Source organism: Lolium perenne, chromosome 6 (genome assembly GCF_019359855.2).
Source record: "Lolium perenne isolate Kyuss_39 chromosome 6, Kyuss_2.0, whole genome shotgun sequence".
In the NCBI taxonomy this organism is placed as follows: Eukaryota; Viridiplantae; Streptophyta; class Magnoliopsida; order Poales; family Poaceae; genus Lolium; species Lolium perenne.
Window position 1 is genome coordinate 44,097,056 of NC_067249.2, and position 17,346 is coordinate 44,114,401.

Here is a 17,346-nt window from a genome sequence, read left to right on the forward strand (position 1 = left end):
CCACCTCTCTACACCCAGAAATTAAGGGATATGGCAGATTTTTTTACCACATCGTAATTTTGGAGTTGCATGTAACGACAGAGTGGGAAGCTTACATCACAAGGTTAAAAGAGATTACATAGTACTCCCCTCTGATCCACAATAAATGTCATGTTATTAGATTATTTTTAGACAAATTCAGATTTAAACCACGCGCGATAGGTATTATGGATCGGAAGAAGTAGGACAAATGAGGTTAAAGCGAAATAGCAACATTGGCAATCCTTGAGAACATCGTCTCTGTAGGTTCACTATGGATTTACTTGCGTCAGCAACGCGCAAAAAAAACCAACAAAAAGGAGAACTAGAAATGTATTCAGATGGAACTTCGACGGCATTATTTTTACAACTAAAAAATGCTGTCACAGGCTCGTAACTTCCAAAGCATCATTATTCCCGTGCCAAAAGTGCCGCGACAATAGCAAATCAGCTGAAGCTCACTGCTTCTTACCAATTCCATGAGACATGTTGTAGACTCCACGACCCTGTTAGCAAAACAAGACAGCGTCACTGACTGAACGGGAACACAGGCAGAAAATCACGCAACAGATATAACAGATGCTGCAAACATACAATCATGATCAAGCTGGAGGCAGCAAGCGCGAGGGGGATGCCGACAGAGGTGATGACGTCGTAACGCCCTTTCAGGTGAGTGTGCTTGCTCAGGTTCTGGAAATACTGCTGCTGCTTAAAAAGCCTTTCACGTGGCAAAAATGGAGCTTCAGTCATCTGCATAAGTGCATTGCAATAGAAGGAAATTAAGCCAACTTGTAGTAGGATGGAAAATAAAATGCACATTTTCATAGAGAACTGAGCAGTGAGCAGTCTAATGAGCGTTCTAGTATAGTCACTTTTATCATGGTACCGATGTTGCAAAGTGTTAATGGAACAGAAATCAGCCCATCACTTCTTGATGTCGGTAACACTTTTCAAATGTCCATAGGTATTTGGCACATATGCAAACACTTCTGTGTGGATCAAATTCGAGAAATTGTACAGCATTGACAATCTGCACTTGAATGAAATACTAATAAATAGCTTGTAAAGGTATCACCAAACAGCAAGCAGCATGCCAATATGCATACTACATAAACTACCATTCCGAATGGAACAAAAAACGAAGAAAAACAAAGCTCACATTGATCATCTGGATCATGGCTAGAACGTTTAGAGGTAACACTAAAATCGTCAAAAGAAAATAAATGTCTTATGTGTTCAATGAATCAGGCATACATTATAAAGAGGAATTAAATCGAAACAAAATAACAAAGATTCAACTAGTATTAACATTTATGTGATTCACACACAGAGACACATTATCATATAATAACAAAGTTATTCACAATTATAATGTGTTCTGTAGAAAAAACAATCATAGTGTGTCGATCCATTCTATTTTTCCGAAGAGTCCCATGGACAATGCGCAGATGTATCATGTATGGGAATCGAATCGCAGACGATCAGATTCTGAACGCTCCTAGCCAGAGACACACAAGCGCGAGACAGAGATCCACCGAGATCGTATCCGACTATTCGCGCATACATCGCCTGAGAATCGACCCGGGGTTAAAAATGTACGGATCGGGGGACGGCGCCACGGGCGAGCAGATGATCGAGACGAGCACAACGGGAGGAGGAGGAGGAGGAGGAGGAGGGGAGGAGCGCGCACCTTGTCGAGGAGGAGGAGGCGGACGATCCTTGCGATGGCTTGGGGAAGTGGACCAATGGAGTTTGAGCTAGAGAGGAATGGGGCGAAGAAGACGGTGCCAAACGGGGCCAGTCCTATACACCGAACAGGTCGGTGCCTACCAGCCACTGCACACCCTGGTCGGGTATTGGGCCTGGCCCATTTAGCTTTTTTCGTTTTCGTTTTCTCTTTTCTCTTTTTATGTCTTTTTCTGTTTTCTGTTTTATTTCTTTTTCTTTTCTATTTATTTTTTCTTCTGTTTAAATTGGAAACGTCTAAACACGAAAAATGTTCAAATTCGAAAAAGTTCAAATTTTAGAATTATTAAAATTCTAAAAATGTTCAAATTGAAAAATTATTCAAAATCAAAAATTGTTCAAATATGAAAATTGTTCAATTTCGAAAATTGTTCAAATATAAAATTTGTTCAATTTCGAAAATTGTTCAAAATTGAAATTTGTTCAAACTCGAAAAATTTTCAAACTCAAAAATTGTTCAAACTCGGAAATTGTTCATATAATAATTAAAAAAAATAAATAATGTTTTTCGAATTATAGAAAATATACAAATTATAAAAAAATTCAAATTTATAAACGTTTTAGATTTTGAATTTTTTTGGTTTCCGAAAAAATCAGATTAAAATTTTGAATTTTTAAAAAACGCAAAAAAAGAAAAAACAGAAAAGAATAAAAACAGAAAAAAGAATTTGGATTTTGGGCCCATGCATGACTGCATGAGGACATTGCTTAGCATTTTAGGCCCGTGTGGAAAATGGGAATGGACACTCCCTCTTTTTACATCTTCTTAAATTTCTCGGACGAAGACAAAAGGAAAATAGACACCTCCCTTTTCCATGCGTGCATCAGTGCATCATTATAATTCACCTTGTTGTATCTAATTAAACTGCAAATGAAAGTTTATATTTCTGTAACTTTCGTGAGGTGATTACTAATTAAACAAGTGAGAGAAAAAAGATACATAAGTCTCTCACATTTTCGGCCAATTAATCTCATGATAGCATGAATCGGTGCAAGGTACACGACAAGCTCTGTTTATGTTCAACCATGTCTATCGTCGTGGCGACCACATCAAGTTTTCGCACATGTTTTAAATAGGTGGCCAAACAGATGAGTTGGTGTTGTCTATGCTAACTTTTTCCGATGATGTGGAGGCGGATTACACAAAACATCTCAACCGATGCAGATGCCCCTAGGTTGTTGCGGTCATCGTGGGATTTGGGAATGGCCAGTGGTCCTTCTCTTTGCCATTTTCACATTCAGTGACTTAACTCAACACACGACAGTGCGACTTGATAGCATTTCTATTTTCTATCCCACTTACTCTCTACAAAAGATAGTTTTTTCTATCTCATCTCCAGGTCCACAAAACGCAATACAGCGCGGTAAAGACCCATGAGGTCAACTGAAAATTGTTGAATAAGACTATCAATTTGAGGGCCTCCGGACTCACAAATCTCACCGACCTCAGCCCAGCCAATCAGTGGTGCTGCAGAGGACAACAATCCTGACCGACATGTCGATGATTTCTTGCGGCAATCACACTGGTAGGTTATGAGTTGTTCTACTCACAAACCTCAGACTGATACCGCCACCAAGTCTACATATGGCTTGCATCTGCTAAATGATGACCGGTAGAGCTATCAATTGTTTGTTGACCACTCGCACAAAAGTTGATGAATTTTTAACATGGTGTTGCTAAGATAGAAAAATTGCAAGCCAGGTGCATGCCTAGAAAAGATTCCTTGATCCGTTATTGTCGCTTTGGCGTGTTATTGACCATTCTACGGTATGCAGATCTCACTTATTTGCTCTTCCTTGAATTTCTTGTGAATCCACAACTTGGTCGAAATATAACACTTCAATTGATGTTTGTTCTGCTAGTTGTGAATTGTGATGGTTCGCTCATGATGATACTAATCTGCATGGTCAATAAGTATAGTGGGTTCGAACACATCCGCCACAGAAGAATAAAACAAACCTAATATTCATGACCTTTGCATCACTAGGCACATTAGTACTACTATTAATAAAAAATACAAGCTTGGTAAGCTTCTATAGGCCGACATAGCAACTGGAGGAGAAGTCCATTGTTGCAGAAAATTTCAATGGTCTAGTCATCATCCTTGCCTGCAATTCTAATTAGAAAACTAAGTCCGTATTGCCAATATTAAGTTTTGATTGCCTCAATCTTAAACAAATGGGAGTCGCATAGCAAGCACTCTTGAGAAACACAAGAAGCAACTAAATTCGGTCTACGAAAGAACCAATTGCATTCATGTACCATGACAAATTAATTTACGCTTTTCTGTTCAACTGCCAGTATGAAATCTCGAACACTCTTTTGATGTTAGATGGACTATACAAAGATGCAGTTACTTACTGTTGCTTGAGTCATCAGGACGCAAATGTTTTCACAGTTTCTGTATATTTTAGGATATGCTCATGGCAGCTCCACAACTTGCTGCGCGATGTGAATTAAGGAGATAGAAAATCAGCAAATTACTATGCCAAGCAAAAAAAAAAAGAATGATTTGGTCATCATCCTTGCTTGCGGTTCTAATTTCAAATCCAGGACTGTATTTTCATGAAAATACAAAGCTCTGGCTACCTTATTGTCCTTATTGTTCCAAACGAACCAACCTATAATATGCATCAGAGGGACACTTTGACACCAGAGAGACAATTTGCCACAATTCCTCTGTCTAGCACCATGACCCGGTCACAGTTTTGGATCGTGCTGAGACTGTGTGCCACCACCACACTTGTCCTGCCAACCATCACTCGCTCCGGTGCCTCCTGCACGACCTTTTTGGACTGGCTGTCGAGTGCACATGCAGCCTCATCCAGTGCAAGATAGTTTGGGTTCTTCCGGAGGACAGCTGAACACCTCTCTCACCCCACCATGTGTCATATGTTTGCATGTCCCTGCCATCAATCTTTATCACTCCCCGAAGTGGGTCATCGAACCGCTCTATAAGCCAAACGATGATGGTTGACTTGCCGGAGCCACTTTGACCAAACAGGCAGTTGACTTGCCTGGTTGGATGCTTAATGATATTCCTTTGAATATGAACGACGGAACAGGTTGGGGTGGCTGAACCCCACTAGGCCTAGTCGGGCTGGCCGAACCCCGACTGGACTGGTTGGGCTGGCCTGACTCGACTTGAGGCGGTGCAAGCGGTCAATGCGCACGGGAAGGGCGGCTACTTGCGGGCGCTCCTCTCCGCCGACCTAGTCGGCAGCACGCGGGGTGCTGCACACCCTTGCGTATGAGTGGCCCAATAGGTAATACTGTTTTTTTTCGAATATGAACATTTTCAAAATTGCTGATTTTTAAAATTTAAACAATTTTCAAATTTAAACATTATTGAAGTACTTTTTAAATTTGAACATTTTTAAAATTCATGCATTTTTAAATCTGAACAGTTTTCCAATTTGAAAAAATTAAAACTTAATATTATTCAAATCTGAAAATAAAATTAAACAAAAAAGAAACGGAAAAGAAAAAGAAAATACTAATAAAGGGAAAAAGACCTACCTAGGCAAGGCCCACACCTGCATGGGGGGTGTGCGGCGCCGACCAGGCGCCAACCCGGTCGGTGTATAGGCTTTGCCGTCGCTTGATGCATTGTTGTGGATTGGATCTGCTCGATCGTACGGGCAAGATCAATGATCAAGGGTGGTGGTAGGTGGGCCAGGTGGCGATGTGGTCTAGTTGAGTTCGGCCCTACTGACCAAGCTAGTCTGGTTCGTCTAGCTCAACCCGTTCTATCATTGGGCAGGGCCTAAAGAATCTTGCCTTGTCGGGTTAGCCCAACCCAAAAGGTCCCTTTCGGATTCTCTAGCATGTACTGTCATAATAAATTTTAAAAATGCAAAACATTTATGGAGTTAAAGAAAAATTTAAAAAATATAGCCATCTTTTTCCAAAATTTCTAAAAAAATTCAGGTGGCGTTGGTGAACCACAAGCCTTGGTACACCGGATACATTCAGAGTCCACTTTACTTTTTTTTCCGAATAGTACACTGGCATTAAAAGAAACATCGAACATTATAAAACATCAAGAAAAACAAAAATTATAACGAGATCCTTGAGAAGCCCTTCATCTTCAAACTCTAGACCGTGTCGACGGTGTGCCGCCGCTGCCGCTCCTCCCTGAGTCGGCCTGGTGTTGTTGGTTGCGGACGGGAAGTCGCCGAACTGATCGAAAAGACCATATCCGTCTCGGACACGAATAAGTAGGATGAACTGTCGATGAAGCTCGTTGACGATCCGAAGATCCCCACAGCCAGACAAAATCCTCGAAGACCACACCATACCCACAAGCTTCTCGACATCACCATCGAGATAGGGTTGAAGCCGGGGAAACATTATTGCACGAGACACCACCACCACCTGAGCGCCGCCTATACAAACAAAAACCCTAAAGACGGGGAACAAAGCCCTCAATATTGGGAACCGGAGCCCTCCGCCGACGAGAGCCACGATATGTCGCACCTCTATGGCCCGAAGGCCACAGAGGCAGCTAGATCGGAGGCGGCCGTCGATGAGAGGCAGAGAAACCCTAATCACCTGAGGATCCCCTCACGAGCGAAGGGGTAGAGGGTCCTCTTCACTTAACAACAACAAAATATCCAAGCCTCTGCGCGCACGATGTTGATCTAACCGACTGTGCTACGATGCCTTCAACCAATGGTTGGATTGGAGTCCACGCTTTTTATGGCATGTACAAATCGTTTTATTTTAATATCGCCACTTAATCTAGATATAACAAGAACACATGGTGCATAATAAGGGCTTCTTTGACAAATAAGATATAGAAATTGTGTAGGATTTAGATCCTATGAGAAGTTTTTTCTACACTAGTTGTTTATTTTATAGTAACATATCATATAGAAATTAATCCTATAGAAATGTTGTAGTGATCTTATATAAATAAAATATCAGATCATAGCTCATTATAGCTCATGGAAAATTTCCTTTGGCATAATCAAACACAACTCATCTTGATTAAACTACCCATGATATCTCAATCTTATGCTTTTCATATTTCTATGATTTTCCTATCCTATGAAAAATGAGCCCTAAGTTATACTCCCTTTGTTCCATTCTATAGTGCCTATTGTTTTTTTGGCACGGAAATTAGCGCAAGAGTATTTTTTACACAAGACCCCAAGATGAACGATTTGAGATCAACATAAAATTTGGGAAATCCATATCTTCCTAACTTATCATAACAATTTTGGGAGCTGGACGATTTGGGAGCTGAATGGGGAGGGGGTAATTGAAAAAAAGCTAAGCTACAACCTTATATTCTGAAACAAATGCCAAAAATCTATATGCTAGGCACTATAGAAAGGAACGGAGGAAGTATATTTTATAGTCTTTTGTAAAAGATATCCCTAAATATGTCGTGACAAAAATTGTTGTACATGCCTTATTCGATCGATGTTTTTTACCTTGTGTCGTAGCAATGTCGGACATAAAAGTGTCGTACGTGAAGAGCGGTCTAATTTGGATGGGATTTGATTTTGGATCCTGATTTCCGGATACATTGTGGCCGTTCCCGATCTAGGTTTAACAAATTTTCAATGGATAGATACGTAGCCAAGAGGGGAAGAAGAAGCTAAAAGATCGGAAGAACGATGGATCGGGGGAAGAGGGCGGTGGACTGGCCGCCGACGGGCGACGAGAGGAAGACGAAGAAGCCATGCTGCGCCTTCAATCCTCCTACCACCGCCACTGTACCAGAGATCTCCTCCCTCCTCTCGTCGCTCTCCGTCGCCAAGCGGCACCGCTCTTCCGTCGCCGACGATGACCACCACGCCCTCAAGCGCCCGCGTCACCACCACCACCACGATGCCCTAGCCCAATTACTACACGCCCGGATGCGAGGTACGCACGCACCAAATCAAATTCTCCACTCGTTTCAACCACTTTTCACATCAATCAGGCAATCCAATGACACCTCTCGACTTTACATCCATTGCAGGGTTGGAGATCTGCTCCGATGAAACGGATATGGAAGACACTAGTAATAGCATCCGGCGGCCGCGCCGTGATTGGTCGAGCTTCACGCCGGACATGCTCCGGCTGATATGCGGCCGGCTCCCGCTGGCCGACGTCCCCCGGTTTGCCGCTGTGTGCAGGCACTGGAGCTCGTGCGCGTTCCCGGTCTACCCGGCCGACACCGCCCCCGTCCTTCTCAGCACCGTGGTCACCGGCAACGGCTCGTCGGTCCGGTGCTACCATCCCTGCCTGCACAAGATGTTCGTCCTCGCAACTCCTCCCCAAACACGTCTGCCTCAAGGCAGCAGGGTCTTCTCGGCTGCCGCTGACGGATGTCTGATGCTCAGGACGCCGAGGAAGACCGTCCTGTTCGCTCCTCTGCTGGACGATGGCAGCTCCGTGTTCGAGAGCCCGCAAAGGGAGGACGACGAAGGGTTCATGTGCTGCGCGCCACCGCAACACGATGATGAGGGTAGTTACTGCAACGACCCCAAGGTTTTCGCCGTCTACCCGGAATTGGACGCCATCAAGATTCAGAGCTGGGATGGGCAAAGCTGGAGGAGCTTTCACAATAGTGGAAAATTCTTTAAAACGTCCTTTAGCTGCAACCCGGTGATGCACCGGGGGAAGCTGTACTGCCTGGGTCAAGCGGGGAATTTAGGGGTGTATGATCCCGGTAAAGTCAAATGGAGAGTGCTTCCTAAACCAGCCAGTTTCGGTTCAGAGTTTCAGTACAAGAATTGCTACCTCGTCGAGTCGCAGGGGGAGCTGCTCGCTGCTCTCGCGGGAGGCAACAGCGGGATGCCTGCTGCTATTCATGTGCTGAGGCTCAACGAGAAGAAGATGAAGTGGGAGAGGGTGGAGTCCTTGGGTGGCCGCTCCCTCTTCACCGGAACCACATCGTCGCTGTCGATGGCCAGGCCGCCCCAATCCATGGCAAACAAGGTGTTCCTTCCCAGGTTCTACGGGCGTCCTCAGGTGATCCATGCAGAACTCGCAAGCTCTGGCGGTCGTCTCTTCTTCGTGGCCAAGGAGGCAATGCCCAAGAAGGATGAAGATGGCGGCGGCAGCGCCTGGTGCTACGACCTGGATTTGGATTCCCATAGGCCGTTTGCAGGAGCTTCGTGCAAGAATCTGCTGCAGCATGTGTGGATTCATCTCGGCCGTGTTGCTTCGCCCAGGAATGATTTAATGGTTATAGGCTGACATTCGTGGAAGAACCGTCAATCAAAATTAGTCATGTCATATTCTCATGTAGTAGTACCAACGATGAAGATTACATTGTAAATATAGTATACCGTAGTTATTGACTAAGATTTGAATACTAGCAGTACATAACAATATATCTATAATCGAGTTCTTCTGAAAATTGATCCTACTCTGATGTTGTTGGAGTGGAACTGATCTATGATGATGACGATGAAGTGTTGCGGTTGAGGTTGATGTTTAGTGGGACGCCGGGCGTGGGCTCCATGACCTGCACCTGCGGGAGCGCCTCCCGGAGCAGAGCCTTGAACGCCTCGACGGTGCCCTGCCTCGTGAGGATGGCGGTGAGGAGGCCCTTGGCATCAAACTCGCCGTTGCTCATGGGCACGACGTAGCTCGGCCGGAGCTGCTTGGCGAGGTCGACGGCGTCCTCCTGGCCAGAGACGAGGGTGAAGTTTGCCGGGAGGAGCTGCCTGACGACGGGCGTGATGAGCACGTCGGCGCGCAGGCCCCTGTCTCGCAGGAAGGCGGCGTCGTAGACGCAGTGCGGCTCGTAGTAGAGGCTATGCCCAGTTGTGGTGGTGGTGATGATGTAGCCGTTCTCGGGGCGCTGCCAGGGCGGGCCGAGCACGGGGCCGGCGGTGGCGAGCACCTCGATGGTGCCGCCTCCAACGGTGGTGGACTCACCTGGCTCGATGTAGGTGACGTTTGTGAAGGGGAGCGCGGAGACGATGGGCCGGGCGTTGGGCGTGGTGACGACGGGTAGGTTCGGCGTGGCGGCGGAGATGCGGGTGAGCGTGCGGAGGTGGCAGTGGTCGTCGAGGCTCTGGGTGATGAGGAGCAGGTCCACGCCGGCGAGGTCGAGTCCATCGTTGTTCTTGAGCGTCTTCTTGGCGGCGTCAAAGAGCCAGGGGATGCCGAAGTCGAGGTTGCCGTCGAGGATGGGGTCGACGAGGATGCGGAAGCCGCCGTCCAGCTCCCACACCCACCCGTTGAACTCCAGGTACGTCAGCTTCACCGTCGTCGTCGTCGTCGATTCAGTTGGGGAGATGGTGGTGGAGGACTCACTCGTGCTGCTGGTGCTGCTTCTAATTCTTGGGGCGCGGTGGCGGATTGCTGCTGGCCGACGAGGTGACCACCGTGATGGAGGAGGAGAGCAGTACTGTGGTGGCGAGAAGACGACGGAGGGAGGACAGAGGAGGCCGGCCATGGCTGCAATCCTTGTCGATCCCCTTTCCCTAGAGACTCCATCCAAAGGTAGAGGAGTTGGTAGTTGAGCGGTTTGGTGGGTGGAGCGACAGCCACTTGGCCGCCTCCTGCTCCAAGCCTCCAACTGCTTGAAATAACTTGTCCTGGTCTAGACTTAAGTACGGAGTATTTTCTTTTAGTTCTTGCTCTTTATTACAGAAAAAAAAAACATTTTTTTCCTTGTTACTGCCCACAAGTACAGCTGGGCAAATGGTAGTACTAACACTCTAGCAGAGACACACATAGAGGATTCCCTCCAAAGAAGAAAATGTAACACTAAAATCGATTTCGAAAGCTGGAGGTGTCTGCATTTCAGTATTACATCAGAATTCTCCATCCTTTTCTTCTTTCTTAAGATCAAACAAAAACACCAAAAAAATAGCCAGCAGCGCCGTATCACATGCCAATGCCATCCCTTTTACTCACTTAGTATGAATTCAGTATAGGAAAAAAAGAAAAGAAAAGAATTTTTTGAGATTAAGCAACTTTCTTCTCGAAATGCATACGAACAAGTTTGCATAGTCTGACTACTGACATCTGACTGAGATGCATAACAGCTACTGCAAAGATAAATTCCATTGTCACCATGACGATCAGCATCAGAACACCGTCAACCATCTGGAACATGTGCAGCATGTGAAACTAAATTCTGGTGTCCTTGTTATTCATATGGAAAGCTCATGTGTGACGGTTCTTCCTAGTAATTCCTGTTGAAATGCCAAGTCATTTTATTTCCTCTCATTTTACAGTAGCGACTTTCTCACCGCAGTAAATTATTTCTCTAACCTTCATACAGCTTGCTTTATCTTAGTATTTCATTCAGCTATATTTTCAATCTTAAATTGCTAATACAACATATACCTAGTGGCTTCCCCCATGCCGATTCACTGCAGCCATCGTCCATGGTAGTTAAGCTCCGATATGCACGACGACAGCGCTTCCCTGACCATCTTGTTGTTGCCCTCTACGTACAGGACGTCTTCAAACAAACTCTTTGCCTGCTCCAGAAGCCTGATCTTCTCCTTGTTGTTCCGAGAGCGCAACTGGGATCGCTGCTGCAGCGTGCTGCCCCATCGGTAGAGAGCTGCAACGCACACCAACTTACACATTAGAGCACCATACACAACCAAAGGTAGGAGAATGAAAGATCGTGTTGAATATCGTAAGAAAATTCTGGAGCGTAAATAAAATACAGCGGTATCCAACCTTCTGGAGCGTAGGTGTTGCTTTTGGATAACATGGCGTCAAACTTATCGATCGCAGCCAAGTACACCCGATCTGCATCAACTGCCGCTTCCTGCACCAGTTATTTTTTCCAGTAAGTGTAATTAGAATATAAGTTCCAAGTCAAATACACATATAACAAAAACCATGAATCAACTTAAACACCTAGCAGCATGCTATTCTGTATGAATATGTTGATCAATGCTTAGCTTTTGAGCTTCTAGGGTGTTCACATCACACTGAGTTAAATTATTGCAAGAAAACTAACATAGATGTTCATAATTTCGTTTTACCAACATCACAGGGTAACTATGCAACAGTTTTATAGGACTAAACATAAACACTTTGATGATCTTATGGCATGAATAGGTAGTCTGCCATAGCTTAGCTGTATACAGGTAGTTCTTTTCCCCTTTCCCTTGCAAATGATGTAAATATTGTAACCTTTTTGTGAGTTGGAATAAATTTGCTGTGGGGCTGTTGCGTCACAGTTCATGGCAAAAAAACAAACCCCTATGTAACAGTGTTTATACCATAGACACAATAGGAGATGCTATACAGTATTTAAACTATTAGCTAGGTGATAAAAAACAACATCAGCTTGTTATGTGAGCATGCATAGTTGATCCAAGTATGTGGATGTTCATACCGGTCCGATGTCGGCGAGCAGTTGGCCACGGAAAGTAAGCGCCAGTCCCCAATTGTACAACGCCTTGACATCACCCGAATCAATTGACACAGCCATTCTATAGCTTCTCCCAGCCTCAACAAGGAGGCTCTCACACTCCTCGCAAACATCAACCAGCGCCGACGAAATGTTGTCTCTGTTCAGTATCCTTCTGTCCAGCTTCCTGGACCGCGAGACACGCTCTCTTCCACTCAGATAAGCTCCGCTGTTGGCCAACAGCGTCCTCAGCTCGCGGCTGATCTTGAGCTTGAGCTCTCCATGGAGGAGGTACGTGTTCCCTAGCTGACCCACCGCTGCCAAGCTCGTCGGCCTCAACGCTACAGCTGTGGACAGAAGGCTTGCTGACCTGTACAGCAGCGCGTCCGCGGCTTCTTCGTCATCCCTGGCCATCATGCACTCCCTCGCCTTCCTCAGGATCTCCGCAGCCTCCTTCACGTTGCGGCTGAACTCTTCAGCGTCTGAACTGATGGCCCCATCTTCTGCAAGTGCAGGTTCATCAGCACTGGCAGTGAATTCATCAGCTGGTTTCTTCTGTGCTCCACTTGCTCGGCTCTCGCCGCCGTTGCGGCGCTCAATCTTCAACCGGTAGGACCTGTCCCGGATCTCGAGCGTCCTCTCGAGCAAAGAGGACTCGGTGGATTCAGTTGCAAACCCACCGCCGTCTTCAAATGCGAAGGGGTCGTCGTTCCGTGCACCGCGCCCGTGCCTGTGCTTGAACACCAGCCTCTCCAACCGGTCGTCTCCCTGCCCACTCTCAGAACTGAACCCTGCATCGTCCGCCCTATCATCGGCATCCTGTCCGTCGAACGGCAGCATGCCGAGCGGCCTTGCGGTCCCGACGACCGCTGAACCCAACTGCTTGTCTTCACCAATGCCGGTGCGTTTCGCACCTGCACGGATCGACCCCGTGTGTTTATCCCCGTCCCCTTGCTGAGCATGAGCTACACCGGCAGCGTCTGGATCAACTTTGGAATCGGTCACGGCAGTAGCAGCAGCAGGGGCGACGACCTTGGGGACGACGGGTTTCTTGCGCGGAGAGCTGAAGCTGAGCTCCCGCAGGGCGTCCTTGGCCCAGGTCCCGAAGTAGCCGGCGACCTCCCTGGCCACATCGCGCAGCGCGTCGCCCTCCGGCGCGGCGCCGTTGGCGTTGGTGCCTCCATACACGGCGGCCGCGCACTCCAGGACCGCATCCCGCGCGCGGTCGAGGGACTGGAGGGCGATCCCCTCGTCGTCGTCGGGGGTGCTGGAGAGGAGGCGGTCCTTGAAGGAGAGGAGGCGGGCGTCGAGATCCGCGAGGAGGGCGGCGAGGCGGTGGTGGTGGGAGGGGGCGGGGGCAGGGGAGAGGTGCCTGGCGGTGGCGAAGCCGGCGGCGAAGGTGGCGGCGAGGAGCGGGATGGGCGGGAGGCGGGAGAGGGAGAGGGCGGCGACGGCGGGGAGGAGGAGGAGGAGGAGCGGGGCGTTGGGGCCGGCGGCGATGCGGAAGAACGCGGGGTCCGGGTCGGCGGCGGGGAGGTCGGCCCAACCGTTGTAGGATGTGCTGGTGGAGCGGATAGGTCGCCGGCGGGAGCGGATGGGGAGGCGGAGGCTGGAGGGCCTCGGGAGGAGGAGGAGGAAGAGAGGGCGCGAGGAAGAAGAAGGGAGTGGAGTGGTGGAGCAGCACGGCGAGGAGGAGGAGACCGCTGCTGCTGCCATCTTCTTCTTCCTCCCCGGTTTTCCCGTCTCTCTGTACCGATGTACACACACGCACACATGGCTCGAGAGGTGTCTTCTTGAATTAGAAAAAAGAATAAAAACTGGGGACAAGGATTTTGTGCACATGGGAGTCAGTGCTCCCTTCACTTTTAGATTTTTGAAAATTTCAGATTCTCATATTTCTCTGCTTTCAAGAATTATGACATTAAATATGTAGATAGATGTGTATACGAGGATTGGAATAAAAAAAAAGTCTCGTAAAAAAATACGTTATATTTTTGGAGATGCAAGTCAGAAATTTGTCTTTTTTGTATTTTTCAAAATACAAAGTATTTTTTAATGGGATTTTTTTGACTACACTCCTCGTGTCTAAATCTATCTACATATTTAATGCCATAATTTTTTAAAACATAAAAGAGCGAGATTTTGAAAATTTTCAAAAATCCAAAAGTCCAAGGAGCACTTGTGCTCATGTGCACATGGTACTTTCCGATAAACTGCATGATTTATGTTTATGAAATCCTTTTAGACTATCCACAATGGAAGTATCATAGGTAGTATCATGCATTCCATGCATGCAAAATGCTGATGTGGCAGTGCAATTAAGGATGAGAGAGAGTGTACTAGTATCATAGATAGATACTGTATCATAGCACATACTACTAGAAAAAATAATATCAAGTAAATCTTGTACACATATTTGCATTGAGATTCTACAAAACAATTAATATATGGAGATTATGATACTAGTATATGATACCATGCATTGTGGAGATAGTAACATGTAGTAGTATCATACGCATGATACTTCTATATGATACTATGCATTGTGACTAGTCTTACACATTCGTGCCGCGGTTTTTCTCCGAAACTCGAGCAAATAAATTTTAGCATCAGATAACAATTCAGTTCTTCGAAACTCTCGGTTCCCTCCACTCCAGCTCCTTCATTAACAAAGCCCTTCGTCGCAGCATAGCTGGTCGGAGATGGAGCTATGGTGGGGGAGAGGCGCCGGACGTTATTTGGGAGTAGAGATTTGGATCTTTTAAACCGGAGTTTGGGGTAGAGCTTTGGATCTTCTATACGGATTTTCGGGGCGACTTAGTGGTTATTCCTTGTCCCGTGTAGCTCCATTGGCTGGAGCCGGGGGCGAGGAAGGAGGTCACCGTCGACACCTCCATAAATAAGGTTCATGGTTTTGGATGTGTTCTGACTCTTCTCAATAGGTAGGGTTGTTCTTTCTCCCATGTCAGCTCGGTGCATACGGGGGAGGGATCAAGCTGGTGGTGGGAAACGAGTTGGGGACGGCATGGATGTGTTGAAGCTGCTGCGTGCAGAAGGACATTCTTCGTATCCCAAGATTGGCTGCCGACTCTGATGGCCAGCATGTGGCTCCCTTTGACGCCGACAACGGTAGCCGGCTCAACCTCCATGAGGAGGCCTTTCGATGGACTGGTGGTGGTGACACCGGTTTAGATTCTTCTGTAGAAAGAAGAGTACCATCTGTAGCGGACAATCTGCCAGAAGAAGCCATAGGAGTGGAACTGGCACTACGGTGCCATGCTTAAACAAGGAATTATGAGGCCCAGTTGTAGTCCTTTCACTTGGCCGGTTCTATCGGTGATGAAAATAGATCTTACCTAGAGATTTTGTATAGACTATAGGCACCTAAATTACATCACCATGAAGAACCGATACCCAATGCCCATCATTGAGGGGCTGATCGAAGAGCTCACTTGTGCCAAATGGTTCACCTGTTTGAACTTGAGTGCAGGTATCAAGGGAATCGAATACAGGCAGGGGATGAGGAGAAAACCGCGTTAAAAATGCACCATGGGTACTACGAATTTGACGTGATGTCCTTTAGTTTAATTTGAGAACCAACGACTTTCGAAAATACTATGAACACTGTGTTGGCACGTTGCTGCTAAATAAATTGACACTACTAAAAAAACAGTTATACATAGATGTCCTACTTGTGGCGCATCATGAGGGTGGTGCGCCACGGCTACATAGCGGTGGCGCATTGGCTTTAGGTGCGCCGTGCCTACTTGTCATACATGACGCATGTAGGAGAGAGGTGCGCCACGCCTATTATCTCGTCTGGATGGCTGGTTGATACGTCCAATTTGCATCACTATTTTATATCATAATTTGCTGTTATTCATTGATATATTTCATATTTGGAGATAATACTTATGTTATTTCATCTATTTTGCATGTTTCATGATTATTGGAGGATCGCGCACCGGAGCCAGGATTCTGCTGGAAAAAGCGCCGTCAGAATGCAATATTTCGGAAGATCAACAGTTGACGGAAATTATATGAAAAATCCTATTTTTCCAGAAGACGAAGGGAGCCAGAAGGGGGAGCCGAGGGGACCCGAGGTGGGCCCACCCCATAGGTCGGCGCGGCCCAAGGGCTGGCCGCGCCGCCCTGTGAGGAGGGGGCCCACAGCCCCCTCTCGCCTCCTTTTCTTCGTGTACGCCTTCGTCCCGAAAACCTAAGCTCCAGAGGTACATCGCGAAGAGTCACAGCCGCCTCTGCGGGGCTGAGAACACCAGAGAGAAAAGAGCTCTCCGGCAGGCTGAGATCCGTTGGGGAAATTCCCTCCCGGAGGGGGAAATCGACGCCATCGTCACCGTCATCGAGCTGGACATCATCTCCATCACCATCATCATCATCTTCATCATCATCACCGCCGTCTCCACCGCTGCACATCGCCACCGCCGTAGCAATTTGGGTTTGATCTTGATTGTTTGATAGGGGAAACTCTCCCGGTGTTGATTTCTACTTGTTATTGATGCTATTGAGTGAAACCGTTGAACCAAGGTTTATGTTCAGATTGTTATTCATCATCATATCACCTCTGATCATGTTCCATATGATGTCTCGTGAGTAGTTCGTTTAGTTCTTGAGGACATGGGTGAAGTCTAAATGCTAGTAGTGAAGTATGGTTGAGTAATATTCAATGTTATGATATTTAAGTTGTGGTGTTATTCTTCTAGTGGTGTCGTGTGAACATCGACTACACGACACTTCACCTTTATGGGCCTAGGGGAATGCATCTTGTACTCGTTTGCCAATTGCGGGGTTGCCGGAGTGACAGAAACCTGAGCCCCCGTTGGTATATCGATGCAGGAGGGATAGCAGGATCTCAGAGTTTAAGGCTGTGGTTAGATTTATCTTAATTACTTTCTTGTAGTTGTGGATGCTTGCAAGGGGTATAATCACAAGTATGTATTAGTCCTAGGAAGGGCGGTACATTAGCATAGGTTCACCCACACAACACTTATCAAAACAATGAAGATTAATTAGCCGTATGTAGCGAAAGCACTAGACTAAAACCCGGTGTGTCCTCGAGAACGTTTGGTCATTATAAGTAAACAAACCGGCTTGTCCTTTGTGCTAAAAAGGATTGGGCCACTCGCTGCAATTATTATTCTCGCACTTTACTTACTCGTATTTTATTCATCTGTTACATCAAAAACCCCTGAATACTTGTGTGTGAGCATTTATAGTGAATCCTTCA

The 17,346-nt window shown here is 46.6% G+C and overlaps 4 protein-coding genes across 4 annotated transcripts; 1 reads left to right on the top strand and 3 right to left on the bottom strand.

The window, feature by feature from the left end:
• Positions 1-221: 221 nt before the first annotated feature.
• On the bottom strand, positions 222-800 carry LOC127321207 (uncharacterized). The gene is made up of 2 exons (XM_051350246.2): positions 613-800; positions 222-524 (listed from the first exon to the last, which is right to left on the bottom strand). Exons 1-2 carry the CDS (start codon positions 772-774, stop codon positions 477-479), a joined length of 210 nt encoding a protein of 69 aa, XP_051206206.1. The 5' UTR covers positions 775-800; the 3' UTR covers positions 222-476.
• A 6,363-nt stretch (positions 801-7,163) lies between these two features.
• On the top strand, positions 7,164-9,121 carry LOC127321220 (F-box protein At3g56470). The gene is made up of 2 exons (XM_051350258.2): positions 7,164-7,642; positions 7,740-9,121. Exons 1-2 carry the CDS (start codon positions 7,393-7,395, stop codon positions 8,960-8,962), a joined length of 1,473 nt encoding a protein of 490 aa, XP_051206218.1. The 5' UTR covers positions 7,164-7,392; the 3' UTR covers positions 8,963-9,121.
• On the bottom strand, positions 8,857-10,248 carry LOC127321221 (uncharacterized). The gene is made up of 2 exons (XM_051350260.2): positions 9,136-10,248; positions 8,857-8,958 (listed from the first exon to the last, which is right to left on the bottom strand). The coding sequence occupies exon 1, from the start codon at positions 10,170-10,172 to the stop codon at positions 9,162-9,164; it is 1,011 nt and encodes a 336-aa protein (XP_051206220.1). The 5' UTR covers positions 10,173-10,248; the 3' UTR covers positions 8,857-8,958; positions 9,136-9,161.
• Positions 10,249-10,914: 666 nt separating this feature from the next.
• LOC127321223 (uncharacterized) lies at positions 10,915-13,814 on the bottom strand. Its single transcript, XM_051350262.2, has 3 exons — positions 12,084-13,814; positions 11,417-11,507; positions 10,915-11,294 (listed from the first exon to the last, which is right to left on the bottom strand). Exons 1-3 carry the CDS (start codon positions 13,812-13,814, stop codon positions 11,095-11,097), a joined length of 2,022 nt encoding a protein of 673 aa, XP_051206222.1. The 3' UTR covers positions 10,915-11,094.
• Between the last annotated feature and the right edge of the window lie 3,532 nt (positions 13,815-17,346).

Coding starts and splice junctions, on each gene's coding strand:
- LOC127321207 (XM_051350246.2), bottom strand. CDS start 774: ATGCAGATGACTGAAGCTCCATTTTTGCCACGTGAAAGGCTTTTTAAG. Junction 525..612: donor CCTCCAGCTTGATCATGATT/GTATGTTTGCAG, acceptor TTTTGCTAACAG/GGTCGTGGAGTCTACAACAT.
- LOC127321220 (XM_051350258.2), top strand. CDS start 7,393: ATGGATCGGGGGAAGAGGGCGGTGGACTGGCCGCCGACGGGCGACGAG. Junction 7,643..7,739: donor ACTACACGCCCGGATGCGAG/GTACGCACGCAC, acceptor CATCCATTGCAG/GGTTGGAGATCTGCTCCGAT.
- LOC127321221 (XM_051350260.2), bottom strand. CDS start 10,172: ATGGCCGGCCTCCTCTGTCCTCCCTCCGTCGTCTTCTCGCCACCACAG.
- LOC127321223 (XM_051350262.2), bottom strand. CDS start 13,814: ATGGCAGCAGCAGCGGTCTCCTCCTCCTCGCCGTGCTGCTCCACCACT. Junction 11,508..12,083: donor TGCTCGCCGACATCGGACCG/GTATGAACATCC, acceptor TAACTGGTGCAG/GAAGCGGCAGTTGATGCAGA. Junction 11,295..11,416: donor CAACACCTACGCTCCAGAAG/GTTGGATACCGC, acceptor TGTGCGTTGCAG/CTCTCTACCGATGGGGCAGC.